This window comes from Muntiacus reevesi, chromosome 12 (assembly GCF_963930625.1).
Source record: "Muntiacus reevesi chromosome 12, mMunRee1.1, whole genome shotgun sequence".
In the NCBI taxonomy this organism is placed as follows: domain Eukaryota; kingdom Metazoa; phylum Chordata; class Mammalia; order Artiodactyla; family Cervidae; genus Muntiacus; species Muntiacus reevesi.
In genome coordinates this window covers 77,430,100-77,449,376 of record NC_089260.1, presented here as the reverse complement: position 1 = coordinate 77,449,376, position 19,277 = coordinate 77,430,100, and the positions used below count along the sequence as shown (strand labels likewise).

The 19,277-nt window shown below is 44.1% G+C and overlaps 1 protein-coding gene and 1 pseudogene across 3 annotated transcripts; one reads left to right on the top strand and one right to left on the bottom strand.

Moving 5' to 3' along the window:
• Positions 1 to 709: 709 nt before the first annotated feature.
• Positions 710 to 11,703, bottom strand: ZNF34 (zinc finger protein 34). 3 transcript variants are annotated; one of them, XM_065903614.1, is made up of 6 exons: positions 11,568 to 11,703; positions 6,319 to 6,371; positions 5,920 to 6,056; positions 5,482 to 5,608; positions 5,003 to 5,131; positions 710 to 3,117 (listed from the first exon to the last, which is right to left on the bottom strand). In XM_065903614.1, exons 3-6 carry the CDS (start codon positions 5,950 to 5,952, stop codon positions 1,754 to 1,756), a joined length of 1,653 nt encoding a protein of 550 aa, XP_065759686.1. In that variant the 5' UTR covers positions 5,953 to 6,056; positions 6,319 to 6,371; positions 11,568 to 11,703; the 3' UTR covers positions 710 to 1,753. The 3 variants fall into 3 exon arrangements, with proteins under 3 accessions (XP_065759686.1, XP_065759687.1, XP_065759688.1); XM_065903615.1 differs by having other exon boundaries at positions 5,003 to 5,113; XM_065903616.1 differs by lacking the exon at positions 5,003 to 5,131.
• LOC136145259 (endogenous retrovirus group K member 25 Env polyprotein-like) lies at positions 11,645 to 17,370 on the top strand (annotated as a pseudogene).
• Positions 17,371 to 19,277: the final 1,907 nt, after the last annotated feature.

Genomic DNA, 19,277 nt, shown 5'->3' with positions numbered 1-19,277 from the left:
AGCCACCAGAGATGCCCTAGATAAGCTGAACTTCATAAACATTAAAAACTTTTGTGAATGAAAGGACACTATCAAGAGACTAGACAGAAAACTCATAGAATGAGAAAATATTTGCAAGTACTATTAATCTGATAAAGATTACCCCTTTAATATGAATAGAATGCTAGATTTCTAATTAAAAAATACACATGCAACAAGCAACAAAGGTTTACTGCATAGGAAACTAGTCAACATCTTGTATAACCTCTGATGGTAAAGGAACCAAAATAATTTCAATAATAATATGTGTATCTGTATAACTGAATCACCATGCTGTACACCTGAAACACTAAGTCAACTATACTTCAATAAAATATTTTTTAAAGGGAAAATTTAAAAGATTACCCTTCAAAATACATAAAGAACTCCTACACCTCAACAACAAAAACAGCCCAATTCAAAAATGGGCACTTCTCCAAAGAAGACATAAAAATAAATGGTCAATAAGCACATGAAAAGATGCTCAATATCATTAGTCATCAGGGAAATGCAAACCAAAAGCAAATGAGATACCATTTCACACTCATCAGGATGACTAATATCAAAACAATGGAAAACAAGTACTGAGGAAGACACGGAGAAACTGGAATCTTCGAGGACTGACAGTGGGGACGTAAAATGACACTGCCATTGCGGGAAAGTTTGGTCATTCTTCAAAAACTTAAAAGAATTACCATATGATCCATCAACTTTATTCCTGGGATTATATCCCAAAGTATTGGAAGGATGCAAAGTACAAGCACAGATTTGTACACCAATGTTCACAGCAGCATTATGCACAAAGTCAACAAGCAGAAACACCCATAACCCATCAACAGATGACCACGGGTGAACAAAACATGGTGTCTGCAAACAATGGAGTACTACGCTTCAGCCATGAAGAGACCTTACGCTAAGTGAAATGAGCCAGGACACAAAGGCAAATGTGTGACTACAATTACACGAGGTACTTTAGAGTAAGCAAATTCTTAAGAGAGAATAAGGAAAAGGGGAAGAGTGCAGAGTTTCTGTCTGTATTAAAAAAGTTTTGGAAACGGATTTGCTGATGGTCATACAACACTGTGAATGTATCTAGTACCACTGAGTTGTACACTTAAAAATGGTTAAAATGGTAAATGTAATGTTTTCACTTGGGAAGGAAATGGCAACCCACTCCAGTATTCTTGCCTGGAGAATCCTATAGACAGAGGAGCCTGATGGGCTACAATCCATGGGGTCACAAAGAGTCAGACATGACTGAATGACTAACATACAATGTTATTACCACAATAAAAAAGGCAGTAACAAACAAACAAAAAAAAAAAGGCAGTATCAATTCTATTAAGTGACATAGGAAAGTATGAACAACATGCTGTTTTTAAATTTACAAGGTGTAAAACCACATAAACACGTAGAACTCTCCAGTGTGAGTTTTCCAGGACTGAGGAAACAGGAGCTGCACTCACAAGTTCCACAGTACTTCTCTTGTGGATGTTGTTTGAGTGTCTGGACACAACCTACACTGATCACAATAGTGGTGAGTTCTCTTTCTAAGGTTAGGCCACAGGGCTTCTCCCTTTTGCTTACCTTTTTCCACTCAACTTCTCTAAAATGAACATGTACTGCTTTTAAGAAAAGAGGCTTTTTAATATTAGAAGTGCCTGTTCACCTGTGACACCATGTGAACAGTAAGTAAAGAGAGGGTGGTCACACGAGGGAAGCACGTCACAGACAGTCACAGGGAGAAGTCTTCCCGGAGGTGAATCCTCTGGTGCTGGGACATGTTGGAGCTGTGCCGAAAGGCCTTGCCACACTCGCCACACGTGTAAGGCTTCTCCCCAGTGTGGATCCTCCGGTGCTGCAGGAGGTACGTGCCCTGGCTGAAGGCCTTCTTACAATCAGCACACTTATATGGCTTCTCTCCATGGTGTGACCTCTGATGGTGAATGAGTCTGGAACTGTTGTGGAAAGCCTTCCCACAGTCACTGCACTTATAGGGCTTCTCTCCTGTGTGGATCCGCTGGTGCTGGATGAGGTGGGTGCTCTGGCTGAAGACTTTGCCACAGTCATGACACTCGTAGGGCTTCTCTCCAGTGTGGCTCCTCTGATGCTCAACAAGCTTGGTTTTTTGGATGAAGGCTTTCTCACATTCATTACATTTATAGGGTTTTTCCCCAGTGTGAATTCTTTGATGCTGGATCAGATTGGAGCTCTGGGTAAAGCCTTTGCCACACTCTTTGCACTCATATGGCTTCTCTCCAGTGTGGGTCCGACGGTGCCTGATGAGGATTGAGCCATCGCTGAAGGCCTTCCCGCAGTCACTGCACTTGTAGGGCTTCTCCCCTGTGTGGATCCTCTGGTGGTAAATGAGGGAGGAATAGGCACTGAAGTGCTTCCCGCACTCGCCGCACTTGTAGGGCTTCTCCCCAGTGTGGATCCTCTGATGCTTCATGAGGTTGGGCCTCTGGTTGAATGTCTTCCCGCATTCATTGCAACGGTAGGGGATCTCTCCAGAGTGCATCCTCCGGTGACTGATGAGCTCACAGCTCTGGTGGAAGGCCTTCCCGCACTCTTCACACTTGTAGGGCTTCTCTTCACTGTGTAGTCGCTGGTGCTTGATAAGGTTAGCGCTGTACCTGAAGGCCTTCCCACAACAACCACAATAATGCAATCTTTTCCCAACAGGAATTTTCTGATCTTCTTTAACAACTAAATTCACAGGGAAAATTTCCCCTGAAACGTGAACTATATTTGTTTTTTTGTACCTGTGTACACGTTTATGGTTATTAAGGTATGATCTCTGTTCAAAACTCTGCTCACATATATCACATTTGTGAGGTCTTTGATCAGGGATAGGCCTTGACCCCGACCTGAGGTTTCCTCCAGACTCCAGGCCACATTCCTCATTGGCCAGTGTGACTAGCCTGGGGCCTCTCTGCTCCCCAGGCCTGTGCAGGCGCCCCTCTGGCTCCCCGACATGCTCATGGACTTCTCCTGGCTCAGGTCCCTGGAGAACACTCCCCCTGAGTGCGTCCAGTTCTCTCCCAAACAGCATTTCGCCTGAAGTCACCTCCTGGTTCTCAGTCCTGGTCCCATGAGCTGAAACAACAAACAGAACACCTTGGGGTCACCTGTTCTGACTCTGGAAGGAAGGTAAAAGATGCTGCCAACCACCTGTGGACTACCAGCTCCACCATCTCCAATGTCATGCAGACACGAGAGCCTGGCAGTCAGATGCTAAAAGCCTTGCCCAGGGCTGCAATCACAGGGCAGTGCAAGCATCCACCCAACTCTTAATACCCAACCTTTCCTGCACACAGAGCCCGCTGGGTGAGACTGCAGGATACCCATCCTCGTCCCAAAAGGAAGGAAGAGGGAAGCTTCACACCATCACCAAAACCAGAGCAAGGAGGGGCCCCAGAGGACACTAAGGATATCTGATGAAGAAGTGAAAGCTGAACAAGTCTACAGCTGCCTGACAGCAGCTGATCCACCCCAACATTCATGGGGGGAAACCGGCTGCCTCCCCAGGAGCACAGAGAGCACAGCTTGTGCTAACTGAGGATGAGGGGGACAAGCACACAGGCCACGTCCGTTCTCAGGGCTCCCCCCAGGGTCCTGAGAGACCACCCATGAGCCACCAGCACTTACACTCCAGACACCACAGAGGATGCCCTCATCTGAGGCCCTGTCTCCACCCTTACTTCCCCGACAAGACACACAGTGACTCCACATGTGGGAACATGCTCATCAGAAACTTGTTCTCTGTGAGCCAAGACACACACACACACACACACAACAGGCCCGAGATTTGGGGACAACCAAATACCCTGCGGTGTGTTCATGACAGAACAGCAAATGGTGATGAGACCAAACAAACTCCATACAACACAGCAGCCCTGCCCTGCAGGAGTCAGAGAGAAGGCCCAGAGGAGCTATGGGAGATGACAGAGGCCCTGTGGTCTCCCAGGGAACTAGGAATGTTCTCTAATTTGATCTGGTGAGTGAACTGTTTGTATAAATTCACTGAGCTGTAAATAGGATTTGTCTCACTTCTGTAAGTATTTAGATTTGAAGAAACAAATTTACAAAAGAGAAATTCAAGTCCTTTGAGCCAACAGTTCCTTCCAGGGACACTAGGAAGACACCTGCAGGACAACACTCTCAGGTCATCCACAGCAGTGAGTCTAGAGAACACCCTTCCCAAGTACCTCCAGTGAGCACAGGGACACAGAAACAGAAACGCGTTCAGTGAAAAATCAGCAGCCCAGCAACGCACACAGATCACTGCATTCCTGCTAGGAAGTGACGTCTGTGTGCTGGCGTGGACTAGACTCCACTGGGAAAGGGACAGCAGGCGCACACCAGCACATATCTGTATCTGGGTGCCAAAATCCAGGGTGATGTGTGCCCCCTCTCTTTCCTGTAAAAGTCTATAACCATCCAGTAGGTTAACTTAGAGGAGGGTGACGAAGTGATATTCTTCACTGTGGCCCCGCCTAACCACCTGATGTTCCTTGGAAGGCAGGACTCTGGAGGGCAGGGCTCCACGGGGTCCCTCAGGGCGTGCCCAAGTGTCCTCCCCTCTTCTCCTCCATCAACACAGCCCCCTCTCACCCTTCTACAAGATTCAGCTCAAGAATTACCCCATAACTAAACAACAAAGATACCGTGCCACATGGGGGAAACAGCCATTATTTTGTAATCATTTTAAAAGGCATATAATCTGAAAAAAAAAAAAAAAAAGGCATATAATCTGTAAAAATACTGAATCACTAAATTGTACACCTGAAACTAACACAATGCTGTAAATTAACTATATTTCAATTAAAAGAAAGAGCACCAGGTTTTGGCAGAGGCCACTCCCAGGGCCACTGCACTGACCATCTTCCTACAAACACATGAGTCAGTTTGGTACCACATTCTGTGGGCCCCCACACATGCTTATTCAGCAGGTGAGCTGGGGTGGCAGCCCCCCACGCACCTGAGCCATCCACGCTTGGTTGCTCTGCCCCATGCATGTCCAGCACCCACAGCTCATCCCCTCGCTCCAACTGTACAATCACCTCCGGCTTGGGATCTGCAAGTCCAGCTCCTGGGAAGGAGACGGGGCCTGGGGTGGGTGCCACGGACACAGTGCGGGCTCACCCAGAACTGCCAAGGGAGAGGACATACACGTGCAGGGGTGACAGGAAGTCTGGATACTCCCTGGAGGGGTGGGCGTGAGCATGCAGTTGAAGATCTGAGCACAAGGGCTCTCTCCACCAAGGGGCGCATCTGCCTTGGGCCTGGGGAAGGGAGGCAGTCTCATCTGGGGCCCTCTGTTGTGCAGACCAGGCCTGCCTGGGACGAGAGTCAGTGATATGTCTCTGAACTTAGGGGATGAGGCCCCCAGCCCAGCCCCTGCTCAGTCCTCAGCCCCCAGGATTGTTCCTTGAGTTGCATCCCAGCGAGGGGCCTCACCTAGCGATAGCAGGTTCCTGTAAGTCTCCAGCATCACTTCCCTGTAGAGGCCCTTCTGAGAAGGGCCCAGAAGGCCCCACTCCTCCTGCGAAAGAAGCACGGCCACGTCCTCGAAGGTCACTTCAGCCTGTAACAACAGGAGCTGCTGAAGCCCAGGCGTGGCTCAGGCTGGGCCCTGGGCTAGAGAAGTAGCACAGGGGTGACCACAGGCCTGACCCTGCATGTGTGGCCTGGAGTAGTGAGGGGAGGGGTGGGCCCTGACCCTTTGGCTTCTGAGTCAACCCATTCAGGGAGGCTAGGTAACCTCAAGGTCACCCTCCCTCTGCTCAGCACCCCTCAACATCCCACACCAGAGAAGCCTGACAGTTTGCTAAGGCCGCGCAGACAGGGAAGCCCTGGGAGAAGACCTCCCCACTCCCAGGGAAGACAGATGCTCACCTGAGGCAGGGCACACAGATGCAAAGCTGCCATCCCCTGGTACCCTGGGCTTCCTGGGATGGATGCAGGAGCCAGTCACTGCCTGGACCCTCCCGCAGTTGGCCTCAGCACTTGGCCTCCCAGGCAGACTCTGCTCCCTACAGACATGGGCAACATTTCAGATCATCTGCCCCTACCTCGTCCCAGGCACAGAGTTGTCTCACTCAGGTGGAGAATGGAGACTCATTCACTTTATATGAAAGAATAAAGATAACACATTAAGGGCTGAGAAGGAAAGGCAAGTTAAAAAAAATTCAACAGAAGGCAAAGAGCAAAGGCAAAGATTAGGAGCCAAAAGATACAAAATGAGCAGAAGTCAGTCCAATGGATGAGTAACTGAAGCAAAAGGACTAAACTCACCTACTGGATGCAGAAAACTCCCCAAGTGGATACACAAAGTGCACCTATATAACCTAAAATAAAATACACAGAAAGGCTAAACATAAGGCAGACCAAAGAAACAGTAATTCAAATAAAGCTACAATAGCTATATTTACCTTCTCTGTATTTTTAAAGCTCTTTGTTGGAGTAAAACATTTATATAGCAAGGTCAACAAATCCTGACCACACCGCTTCCTGGGAGCCAACACACGAGACCCCACCCATGACAAGGTCATGAGGAGAAAGCCTGACAGGCAAGGCGGATCAGGTTTTCAGGGATTTCGAAAAGCTGCCCTCTGCGCTCACCTTAAAGATGATATCTGTCTTTCTGATGCCTGCCTCAATAGACCATTCCCTAATTTCTGTGACACAGGCAGGCCTTCCCGATCTCTTCCCAAATAAGAATCAATTTAGAACTTTAACCAATAAGTTTCCCAGGTGGTGGTATTTTATGAGATTATCCAGGGTGAAAGGAGTGTTTAATTTAAACTCCTTTGCTGGTATTTTAGTTTGTTTGGCAAATGCATTTATGCCCTTGGTACTAATATGCATGATTGCTTGTAATACCCTAATCATAAAATAACATAAAAAACCTGATCATATAAAGGCCCTAACAGACATAGAGCTCTTCGGGGGGTGAGGAAGCCCTATTAGAAAACACAAGAGGGCTTTCCTTGTAGCTCAGCTGGTAAAGAATCTGCCTGCAATGCAGGAGACCTGGGTTCGATCCCTGGGTTGGGAAGACCCCCTGGAGAATGGAAAGGCTACCCACTGCAAAAAAAAAAAAAGAAAGGCTACCCACTGCAATATTCTAGCCTGGAGAATTTCATGGACTATACAGTCCAAGGGGTTGCAAAGAGTCGGACACAACTGAGTGACTTTTGTATAAGGCCCCGGGTTCATTCCCCTGCATCTCCACCAAAAAAAAAAAAAAAAAAAAAAAAAGAAAACAAGAAAAATTATTCTAAAAGTAGCTATTGGGTTAACATTTGCTTGCTGTGTTTTTGCTTTTAATGTGCTAAGGTTGTGTTATAGAAACCATTGTTAATATAGTTAAAGATCTAGAGAACTAAGAGCTTAGCCCGAGTGCGGTAACAATGAGATGGTTGCTAATTGTCAGCCAGGAGTGCTAGGCAGAGGCTGCCTCACCAAAGTCGCAGAGGCAGTCTGGGGTAAACTTCTTAGATAAATGAAACTGACAACTTCTGCAGAAGGATTAATTTTTGTATTAACAAGGTTATATTTCTACCCTGTACTGTTGCCCTATGAGACTGCTATCTTTCAGTTAAGGTCACCATAGAAACAGAAAATAGGTTTACATGCACCTGACTTGCATAAAATGTTAATAGGCCCCAAGGCCAGAAGATAATGTACAAGACCCTCAAAAACAAAGAAGTATGCAGAAAACACCCTGGTTTCGTGAAGAACAAGCTGATGTAATGTTAAACTATCTTTCCCTTAGAAATGTACTAATTTAGGGTATAAAAGCCACGGTAAAAAATAAAGCATTGCCAGACTCTGCCAGACTCTGCACCCCCCGTCTGGTCACTCTCACTCTCTCTCTCCCTCGCAGACTTGGCCCTATCAAGGCTGGTCTCACGTGTCTTCTCTCTCTCGCCGACGCCGTTCATCCTGAGGGTTCCCCCTGGATCCTGCCGAGGCTGGACCCCAGCTAGTGGCGCCAGGAACAGGGAACCCAAAGGTAATCCCCCCCATTGTTCAGTCTTCGGGATGGCTAGGACCCCACTAGGGGGGCTGCGGGACCCCCTGCATAAGAAAGGCAGGGTAAGGAAAGTGGGTAGGCTTCAGGGTTTAGAACCCCACTAGGGCGCTACATAAGAAAGGTAGAGTAAGAAAGTTGGGTACGTTTCAGGTTCTTTCTTTCTTCTCTAAAATTAAGCCTCTTCCTTTTTTTCCCTCTTTTTTTCTTCTTCTAATTAGTAACAAAAATGGGTAACAGTGAGTCAAAAGAAAGACAGCTTTTTATTGGAATCATAATGCAACTCCTTAACAGCAGAGGAATTAAAGTTAAAAAGATCAGTGTTCGGTCCCTTTCTACATTTGTCCAAGAGCAATGTCCTTGTTTTCCAGAAGAGAGCAGTTCTCCTGAGTTCCCTTACCTTCGTGCCCTCCACCCAGGGGCCTTTTCCGATGAGATCTCTTGCTTCGCAGCACATGTGTCTCCTCGGACAGTTCATTTATAAAAGCCCAGTTACAGGCCCTAGAAGGGGTCCCCCTTCCTGCAACTGGTGGGGACTCTTCTTCGCTGAGACTGACATCCTGACCACTCGGGGTACTCAGAGACCAGCTTGCCTGCCAATGGACCAGACCCAGCGGCCGCAACTGGGACCCTTTGGTCCCTGGTCTCCTCCTGACACAGACAACTGGCCAGAGTGCCCCGACTAGTAAGGAACAAGAGACTTTATTGACCTCTCTCCCCTTCCCTCTCTCTGTCCTCTCCTTAGCCCTTCCTATCCTTCCCGTTTTTCTAATCCCCCGGTCCTGGACACAGGAATTTGGTCGAAGGGCCTCAGCTTGAGCTGAGGATTGGAGACTGATCACCTCCTCTTGGCAGAGAACTCGAACTCCGGTAGGGTCGAATTCCAGTCCTCCCTTCTCTGGAAGCCCAGGGGAAAGTCCCGTAACGCCTGGGTATCTGCAGGTGGCAGGAGACGTCTGTAAGGCCACCCCTTGTGCCCCCCTTTCCCGCCTCCTCCTCCTTCCTCTTTTCCTTACCTCCTCTTAAAATCTTTGAAGACATCTGAAGTTTTGTGTCTCTATAGAAGGTTTTCTGAGAGACTGTGTTCTTGTATTTAAGGGAGTGTCTGATGAGGACTGCCAGGTTTATATGTGTGTGTTTTAACTCTGTGTTCTGTGTTGTGATTTTTGATGGCCATTTTGCTTTTTTTTAGAACTTGATTTTCTTTCCCTGTGCCTTGAGACCAGGGCTCTCAGGGACACTTATCTAGACCATCTCTAAATCCTCAGACTGAGGGAAAAAGGGGAAAAGCCTTTAAAATTTTTATTTATGTCAACTTTTTTATAAACTAGTAAATTTTATATTGTAATATCTAATTCATGACCAAACTTAAAAAATGAAGCTAGATCTTGCACTGTGTCTGTCTAAATATGTCTTGGAGTATGTCTTTGTCTCTGGGTGATATTTTTTAGGTTAACTGATAAATGAGCTCTATTTAATTGACTTTAAAAAAAGGTAAGCGCTTACAAATCAAATAATTCTAAATTAAACAATAAATTCCAGGTTCAGGTAAAATGGAAAATATTCAGTATTAAATCCCTGATATTAATGTTTGTTTGTTGACCTATCTAATATAGACATGTCTTAGAGTAATTAACATCAAGTAAAATATTTTCATTATGCTTAGGTTTATTATAAGTTAAATATTGTTATATTGTAATATCTGTTACAAGTTTGTCAACAAGGAAAGTACCTCAAGTAAAGAAACTACAAAAAAAAAAAAGTAAATGAGATATGAGCTTTTGAACTTTATTAAGATTAAAAATGTCTGTCTAAAACAGTTTCTTTAGATTTTGGTAACCTAAATTTCTAAGGGTTGTGCTAAACTACCTTTAAGTATTGGAAGTCTATTGAATAATTAGGTCATTTCCAAATAAAATAAGATTTTGAAACATTTACTACTAAACACTGATTTCCCTTTACAGAAAAATTAAAGAGATTTGGGACTACAAATAAATAATGTTTGATGCCATCCTGAGATGTTCGCTAATTTTTTTAGAAATTATCACTGGTATTTATGTTCACCAATCTATAGAATGTTAATATAAAAGTAAATTCTTGGTTGCTTAAAGAAAGTAGGATGTGTGTGTTCAGTAAAGAAGGTATGAAAAATGAAGTTACATTTTATTAAAAAAAAAAAAAAAGACGTAAGTCTGACTTACAGGTGGCTGTTTCAGGATGGGAAAACAAAGTAATGGGTACAGAAAGTGTTAAGAAGGCTTGATGGAAAGTACACTCCAAGGGAAGAGTTTTGTGCCTAAATACAAGTTTTCTTGAGACATTGAACTGCCTTTGATAATGGATTTTAAGTTTCTTTACCTCTGAAGTGATCTGTTCTATGTTTATCTTTAAAATCTTCTTTTTTACTTTGGCTAAGTAAATATATTATTTCACAGTGATCTATATGATTCTACCTGACAGAGTACTATAAACCCTTTTGATATTTATTGACAAAACTGCCTAAATAGCTTAACTTCTAGCTGACTTTGGGATGCTTCAGAGAGCCCCTGAGACATCCCAAAGAGCTATTAAACTACCCGAGTTCATTTGACATGTTAAATTGCATGGGAATTATTGTTGGAGGAGTGATAAATCTTCTCAGGTTATATTGTATGGTTGATGTTACTTATATAGATATCCTAGAAATTATGTAAAATTCATGAAAATCTGATATGTCCTGGTAAAATGTTATCAGCTATAATTTTAGTTATCATGTTAAAGTGTTACAAGTCACAGCAATGACCAGGCTACTTTGTCAATTACAATTTAATTAGATTTTAAACATGCCTTGTATGGTTTCACTCTCATGCCTTTAGAAAAATACTGCTAGTTTTTCAAGATTTACAAAAAAAGACTTCTAAGATTAACTGAAAAATTTTGTTTGTCTGCTATCTGGTAAATTGGTAACAGACTGAAATTTAGTCTACTCTCTATGTTAAGAGAACAAAGTTTTCTTAGAATGAATCTTTCAATAACAGATTATGAATTTCTTTGCCTTTAAGTGATTTATATTTGTTTTTAAAATCTTCTGTTACTTTAGTAAATACATGTAAAAGCTCATTCTGCTTCTACCAAAAATAATCCCTCACTGTTAGACTTGTGCTATCCTAATGTCTTAAAACTGACAACGCCCCTGCTTACACTTCTAAATCGTTTCAAGACTTTTGTACAAGGTTTCATAGAAAACATAGCACAGGTATCCCTTTTAACCCACAGGGACAAGCCATCGTAGAAAGAGCACATCAGACCCTAAAAACTCAAATTTTAAAACTACAGAAAGGTGGATTTAAGTATAGGTCCCCTCGCCAGATTCTACAACACGCTCTTTTGTGATAAATAATCTAAACACTGATTCATTTGGGGTTACTGCAATGCTCTGACATTGGAGTCCAGAGCAGCAGAGTACAAAACCTCTGGTTAAATAGAAAGACCTTTCAGGACAATGGAAGAGTCCTGACCCATTACTAACCAGCGGCTGAGGGTATGCTTGCATTTTTCCCCAGGGTGCTGAGTCGCCAATTTGGGTCCTGGATAGACTGATTCGCCATGTCGCAGTCCCCCAGACATCCGGTTCCCCCATTGCTTCGACCACAAAAGAAAAAGGACACTCCTCTGCCCCTGCCTCCGCCGTCCACCTGGAAGGTCCAGCAGACTCTGAAACAACCGGCAGCAGAGATCCTGGAAGAACAAACGGCAACAAGTCTCCATATCCACATGGTGGCAAATGAAGTCATTGTGCTGTCAAGCACAGGGAATAGCTTCTCTACAGGGATCTTCAGCCTCTCCTGAAAGGGTTTTTATTGCTCTGCTTGCTTTACTGTCTTGCCAGGCAAGTGCTACCCCTTCTACATCAGAAAAATATTGGGCATATTTCCCCGATCCCCTGACCTTCCAAGTAGTTACTTGGAACAATGACCCCATAGGGGTCAACACAGACCAGCCTCATCTCTTGGGAGGATCCTATACTTCTTATAACAAAGATCATTATCCCATCAATTTTAACTATACTTTTAGGGGATTAACAGATGAACTTCCCCTTTGCTTTAACTTCCCCCATAGTCATACAAGTGATCTTATCACTCCCTCTAAGGAGGGGTGTGTTGGAGCCTCCAAGAAAGCAATTCTGACAGATTCTCCACCATCAAAATTTTCAGAGGAAACAGGAAGTCGGCTGGTTTGGATATTACAGGCCCATATGCCCGGGGTCCTTGACCCCTATAAATACTTGTTCCTTAATGCTCCACCAAAATATCCAAATTGTGTTGATGTTGCTCCTTCAGATGTCATATGGAAAACTATAGACAACTGCTTTGGATACCTGGTATAAAAATCTTGTACTTATAATTCAAAAATAGATTATAGAATAACAGGAGGCGGAAACTATTCGGTACAAGACTGGAGTAATTCAAATCCAAGTCAGAATCTAGGATCTGTTTCTGACCATGTCAGTAGGTTTAGCAATTGGAAAGCTGATTCCCTCCCTTGGCCATTGGTGGCCAACAGATGGTATTATAATCAATTTGTTCCCCCCATGTTGTCCTATACAACTAAGGGTAAAACTTTTTGGCAACCAGAAATTTGGAGAGCCCTTGCTGCCACCTCCCTTGTTACTCTATCTCGTAGAGAATGATTCCACCTATTCTGTGCTGGCTTGTTTACCCTCCCCTTACTTTTTTTGTTTACTAATGGTTCAAAAAGGCTTCACATACAAATGAATTATTCAGGTGAACCAAATATAGTCTACTGTGAACAATGCATGCTTTCATCCTGCTTAACCCCTCAATATAATATTTGTTCTTCTGTGGTGCTGCAACGTCCACCTTATCTTATGGTGCCTGTCAGAGTGAATGCCTATTGATATGACAATTACGGTTTAGCCGTTCTGCAACAACTACAAGATTTAATGCGTTCCCAACACAACGGTTTGTAGGACTACTTATTCTAGGGATTTCAGCTTTGATAACAGCAATTACCTCTGTCACTGTGGCAGCGATATCCTTGATTCAACAAGTACATACTGCTCAATATGTCAATGATATGTCAAAAAATGTTTCTTTAGCTCTAGCTATGCAAGAGATTATAGATAGGAAATTAGAAGTAAAAATAGATGCCCTAGAAGAAGCAGTCATGCATATCGGAACTGAGTTGCAGGCTTTAAGGGTAAAGTTAGCGTTATCCTGTCACGCCTATCGGTGGATCTGTGTAAGCCCCTGAAAGTAAATGATACAGACTACAATTGGGAAAGGATTAAAAATCATATTTCAGGTGTATGGAATAGCTCCAGCATTAGTTTAGATCTTGGAAAGCTTCACGGTCAGATAAAAACCTTAGAACATTCCCACCTGGACTTTACTGCTGCAGGAGCTGCTCGTGATATTTTTCATACCTTTTCTAACTTTATTACTGGAAAAAACATCCTATCAACTATCTTCAGTTACGCTGCTGTAGCAGCCCTAGTTCTACTTCTCATTATAATCCTTCCTTGCATTGTCAGAACTCTCCAGCAGAGCATTCAGAAGCTCGCGACTGAGGTCCATCTGGCTGTCTTAAAAAGTTAAAAAAAAGGTGGAGAAGGAAATGGCAACCCACTCCAGTACTCTTGCCTGGAAAAATCCATGGACAGAGGAGTCTGGCGGGCTGAAGTTCATGGGATTACATGACTGAGCATGTGTGCACGAGGGTGGAGGGAGATCGGTTGGTAGCAATAAACTGGTAGAACTAAAAAAATAAATAAATAAACAAAATAAAAATTTTTTAAAAAGTAAAAAAAGGGAGAGATGCTGGGAGCCAACACAGGAGACCCCACCCATGACAAGGTCATGAGGGAGAAAGCCTGACAGGCAAGGCGGATCAGGTTTTCAGGGATTTCGAAAAGCTGCCCTCTGCGCTCACCTTAAAGATGATATCTGTCTTTCTGATGCCTGCCTCAATAGACCACTCCCTAATTTCTGTGACACAGGCAGAAGGCCTTCCCCGATCTCTTCCCAAATAAGAATCAATTTAGAACTTTAATCAATAAGTTTCCCAGGTGGTGGTATTTTATGAGATTATCCAGGGTGAAAGGAGTGTTTAATTTAAACTCCTTTGCTGGTATTTTAGTTTGTTTGGCAAATGCATTTATGCCCTTGGTACTAATATGCATGATTGCTTGTAATACCCTAATCATAAAATAACATAAAAAACCTGATCATATTAAGGCCCTAACAGACATAGAGCTCTTCGGGGGGTGAGGAAGCCCTATTAGAAAACACAAGAAAAATTATTCTAAAAGTAGCTATTGGGTTAACATTTGCTTGCTGTGTTTTTGCTTTTAATGTGCTAAGGTTGTGTTATAGAAACTATTGTTAATATAGTTAAAGATCTAGAGAAATAAGAGCTTAGCCCGAGTGTGGTAACAATGAAATAGTTGTTAATTGTCAGCCAGGAGTGCTAGGAAGAGGCTGCCTCACCAAAGTCGCAGAGTCAGTCTGGGGTAAACTTCTTAGATAAATGCAACTGACAACTTCTGCAGAAGGATTAATTTTTGTATTAACAAGGTTATACTTCTACTCTGTACTGTTGCCCTATGAGACTGCTATCTTTCAGTTAAGGTCACCATAGAAACAGAAAATAGGTTTACATGCACCTGACTTGCATAAAATGTTAACAGCCCCCAAGGCCAGAAGATAATGTACAAGACCCTCATAAACAAAGAAGTATGCAGAAAACACCCTGGTTTCGTGAAGAACAAGCTGATGTAATGTTAAACTATCTTCCTCTTAGAAATGTACTAATTTAGGGTATAAAAGCCACGGTAAAAAAAGAAAGTTTCAAAAAATTCCAAAGACTGATAGTATCTTTTGGCAAACATTCATATTGTGGTTTTACTATCTGATTAATTTTTTTAAAGTACCCCTTCAAGAAAAATGTAAGAACAGAGACTGAAGGGAAAATGGAAATAAAGCTTACTTGAGGAAAAATGTGCATCCTTAACATATTTATTTTAACGAAGGGACTGAAAGAATAATCTAAGCATTAAACAAGAAACCAGACACAGAATAAGAAAGCAACTCAAGGAAAGAAGATGAAGAAAATAAACATGATTTAAAGAAACAGAAAATAATCTCAACCTTGGTTCTTTGAAAATGCTAATAACATCTGGCAAGTCCAGTGTGGCGAAGGGGAAGAGATGGAAAAGGACACAGTATTTTAAAGAACAAAAAAGGGAACATATCTCTACATATCACACATACAGCAGTGGTTTTCAGAGTGTAAGCCTAGCAGTCCCAGCACTCGAGTCTGGTTGGTAGCAACCCTAAGGTAACACAAGAGAAGTGTCTACATTGGTCAGTGACAAGATGGGGATGCTTGCTTCCTCACTCCGCTGCTGTAACAATGCACCAAAGACCCCAGTCAATGCATTAAGTCACAGAAAAAGAAGCAGATGCCATAGTTCAGTGGTTAGGGAGCACAGGTCCGATCTTGGGTCAGGGAACTGAGATTCTGAATGCTATCGCTTAACCAGAAAAGAAAAGAAACACAAGCCATAAAGACTGGAAGAGAATAGACAAAATCATCATTATTTGAGAATGATAAGACCATCTACATAAAAAATGCAAGAGTATTAGCCAAGTGTTGGGATGATAAAGTTCAACAGGACTGCCACATAGAAGGTCAACAAACTAGTTAATATCACTCCTGTGTACTAGTAATCAGCAACCAAAAAACAGCTTTCACAAAACCTACGAAAACTACACAGCACCTAACAAAAAACATGTATGTTTATGAACAAAACTTTACTGAAGGACACTAAAAAAAAAAACCACCTATAGAAAAGTAGACAGTGTTCATAAACAGGACTCAACATAAAAATGTCAGTTCTCCCCAAATGAATCTATTAATTCTATACAATCAAAATTGCAATAGGACTTTCCTGGTGATCCAGTCATTAGGAATCCATCTGCAGGAGACATGGGTTCAATCCCTAGCCTGGGAAGATCCCAAGTGCCAAGGGGCAACTGAGCCCATGTGTCACAACTACTGAGCCTGCTCAGTCTAGACCCCAAGAGCTGCAATTACTGAGGCCACAAGACCTAGAACCCACGCTCCACAAGAGAAGCCACTGCAAGAAGACTATACACCACAACTAGAGAAAGTCCAAGCAGCAAGGAAGACCCAGTGCAGCCAAAATAAAAAACAACATATCATGATATCTGAGCACAATGACTAACTATCATGAGAGTCATGACCTAAGATTAACCAAGGAAATGCCAAAGAAGAACTCAGGCAGAGCCATGCCCTACCAGATATCAAGTCTTATCACAGGGCTGTGGTCATAAAAGTGAAATACAGTTGTCCCTAACTGTTCATAGAGAACTGATTCCAGGATCATGCTCAACTGGGTATCAAAATACAATATAATCTCCTACATAAGCTCCATGCATATACTACAACACACTTGCAATGTTAACAGCAGCGCACTATCCAATAAATGGGACTGGCACAACTGATTTTCCACAGGCAAGTAAAATTAGATCCTGCCTTCCACAGCACACAAAAATGTATTTCAGACAGGTTGAAGGCCTGTGTTCTTAAAAATGTTTGTAGCTATTATAAGAAAATAATATGGAAAACACACTATCCAAACAGAAAAAATTGCTTAATTTTACTCTATCAAAAAAAACTTCTGTATGAGACGCCACAAAATTAAAAGCAAATGGCATGATGAGAGAAGATATTTTCAAACATACTTAATAAAAGTTATGGGCTTCCCATGGTGGCTCTGCAGTAAAGAACCTGCCTGTCAGTGCAGGACATAGCAGGTTTGATCCGGGTCAGGAAGATCCCCTGGAGAAGGACATGGCTACCCACTCCAGTATTCTTGTCTGGGAAATCCCATGGACAGAGAAGCCTCATGGGCTACAGTCTGCTGCTGCTGCTGCTAAGTCGCTTCACTCGTGTCCGACTCTGTGCGACCCCACAAACGGCAGCCCACAAAGCTCCGCCGTCCCTGGGATTCTCCAGGTAAGAACACTGGAGTGGGTTGCCATTTCCTTCTCCAATGCATGAAAATGAAAAGTGAAAGTGCAGTCTCTCAGTCGTGTCCCACTCTTCGCCACCCCATGGACTGCAGCCCACCAGGTTCCTCTGCCATGGGATTTTCCAGGCTACAGTCTACCAGGTCACAAAGAGCCAGAAACAACTAAGCAACTAAACAGCAGCAATAATAAAAGATACACATAGGATATATTTAAAAATACAAAAAGAAACAAACAAACATCAATATTTAAGTCAGAATTGTCTGGTGATCCAGTGGTTTCACTATGCTTTCACCGTTCAATTCGGGCCCTGGTCAAGGGACTAAGAGCCCACATTCGCTGCCCAACTAAGGCCAAGCACCAAAACTACTGAGCACTCGCCTCAACTAAAAAGAAGCCGGCTGGTCCCTCGAGATCTGGTCCCATGATTTCCCTTGAGAGATCATGCATGCCACAACGAAAACCCGATGCTGCCAAAAATAATAATTATTTAAAAATAAAAAATAAGGCCATTCAACACACACAAAATAAGCCAGGATGAAACCTAGTAAATCAGATAAAGAAATCAAACTGTCTAATAAACATCTGAAGATTTTCAATGTAATTAAGAATTAGAAAAAAGCAAATTAGAACAAGACTTCTCATCATCACAAATAAGGGAAAATATATAAAATGCTTCACAATATCTACCGCTGGGCTTCCCCCCATGGCTCAGTGGTAAAGAATCTGCCTGCAATGAAGGAGACTCAGGAGACGCAGGTTTGATCCCTGGGTGGGGAAGATCCCCTGGAGAAGGAAATGACAACCCACTCTAGTATTCTTGCCTGGAAAATCCCATGGACAGAAGAGTCTGGTGGGCTACAGTCCATAGGGTCACAAAGAGTCAGGACACGACTGGGAGACTGATCACACGAAGGCCTGAGAAACAGGGACTCCCAGAGTCCCGCAGACAGTCTGCTAGTCACTCTGGAGACCCACCTGCCCTACCTGGCAGAGCTGAAACTCTTCGAAGCCCTGGGACAGGAAACCAAATTGAAGGTACGTGCCCTTTAGAAATTCTTGCTAATGCACCAAAGACGACCCACAAGGATGTTCCTGCATATCTGTGTACAAGCAAAAAGTATTTTTTTAAAGCGACATATTAAAAGCAGAAACCTATGGGGCAAATAAAAAGGTTTCAGACCTTGAATTAAAGCCTCTGAGAAGAGAAATAGAAATCTTGCTGCAGGCAAAAAGGTCTCAGAGCGTTGAAGCAGAAACGGGTGGGGAGGAGAAACGTGCGGGGGGCGGGGCCCGCAGGGGGGATGGGGAGGGGGCTGCTGCGGGAGGTGACAGGAGCTTGCGCGCGGGCGTGAACCACCCCAGGCCAGCTGGAGGCCCCCGAGTCAGGAGGCGGAGGTGGAGAAGGGCCACGGTGGGGTGAGGCCGACGCGCGCGGCGCTTGGTTACCGGCAGCATCTCACTCCGCGGAAGCAGCCCCTTGGGGCGACCCAGAAGGGAAGTCCGGTGGAGAAACCAAGATGGGCTTGGGGCCGGGGACGGAGGCTCCACCGCGGTAGAGGGGCCCGGCGAGAAACGACCCCAGCCGGGAGGGACCCGTGGGGTTCGAGGCCTTCGGGTGGGACCCTCGGCAGGAGATTTGGAGTCGAGGAGATCTGGAGTCCCCGCCCCGCGTCCCGGTCGCCCCGCGGCCGCCCCACTCCCAACCGCCCACCCTCACCTCAGCGCAGCCCAACAGCTGCTGACAGACCAGGCCCCGCCTGCTCCTTAGGCCCTAAAGACCTAAACCTGACCGGAAGTGACGATCCTTCCTCCGAGATCCAGGCAGGAGGCGCCTTCCGGTCGCTCTGGGAACAGGACTTCGCGTCTCGGTGGTCGGCCGTCTAGAGGAACCTAAAAGCTAAGTCTTAGGTCCAAAAGCTGCCGCCAGTTGGCAGTCTGGACTCACGACCCCGACTCTGCAAAGAAAGCTAGGCGGAGTGGGAGGGGGGGATCGGGATGGGGAATACATGTAAATCCATGGCTGATTCATGTCAATGTATGACAAAAACCACTACAATATTGCAAAGTAATTAGCCTCCAACTAATAAAAATAAAAATAAAAAAAAGAAAGCTAGGCGGAGGCTTTTGGTGCTCAAGATTCCAAAAATTCTTTTCAGTGA

Excerpts from the sequence above, each read along its gene's own strand:
- ZNF34 (XM_065903614.1), bottom strand. The coding sequence starts at position 5,952 with ATGGCAGCTTTGCATCTGTGTGCCCTGCCTCAG. Across the intron at positions 5,132-5,481 it reads CAGGAACCTGCTATCGCTAG|GCCCCGTCTCCTTCCCAGGA; the intron begins GTGAGGCCCCTC and ends CACCCACCCCAG. Across the intron at positions 3,118-5,002 it reads ACCAAGCGTGGATGGCTCAG|CTCATGGGACCAGGACTGAG; the intron begins GTGCGTGGGGGG and ends TTGTTGTTTCAG.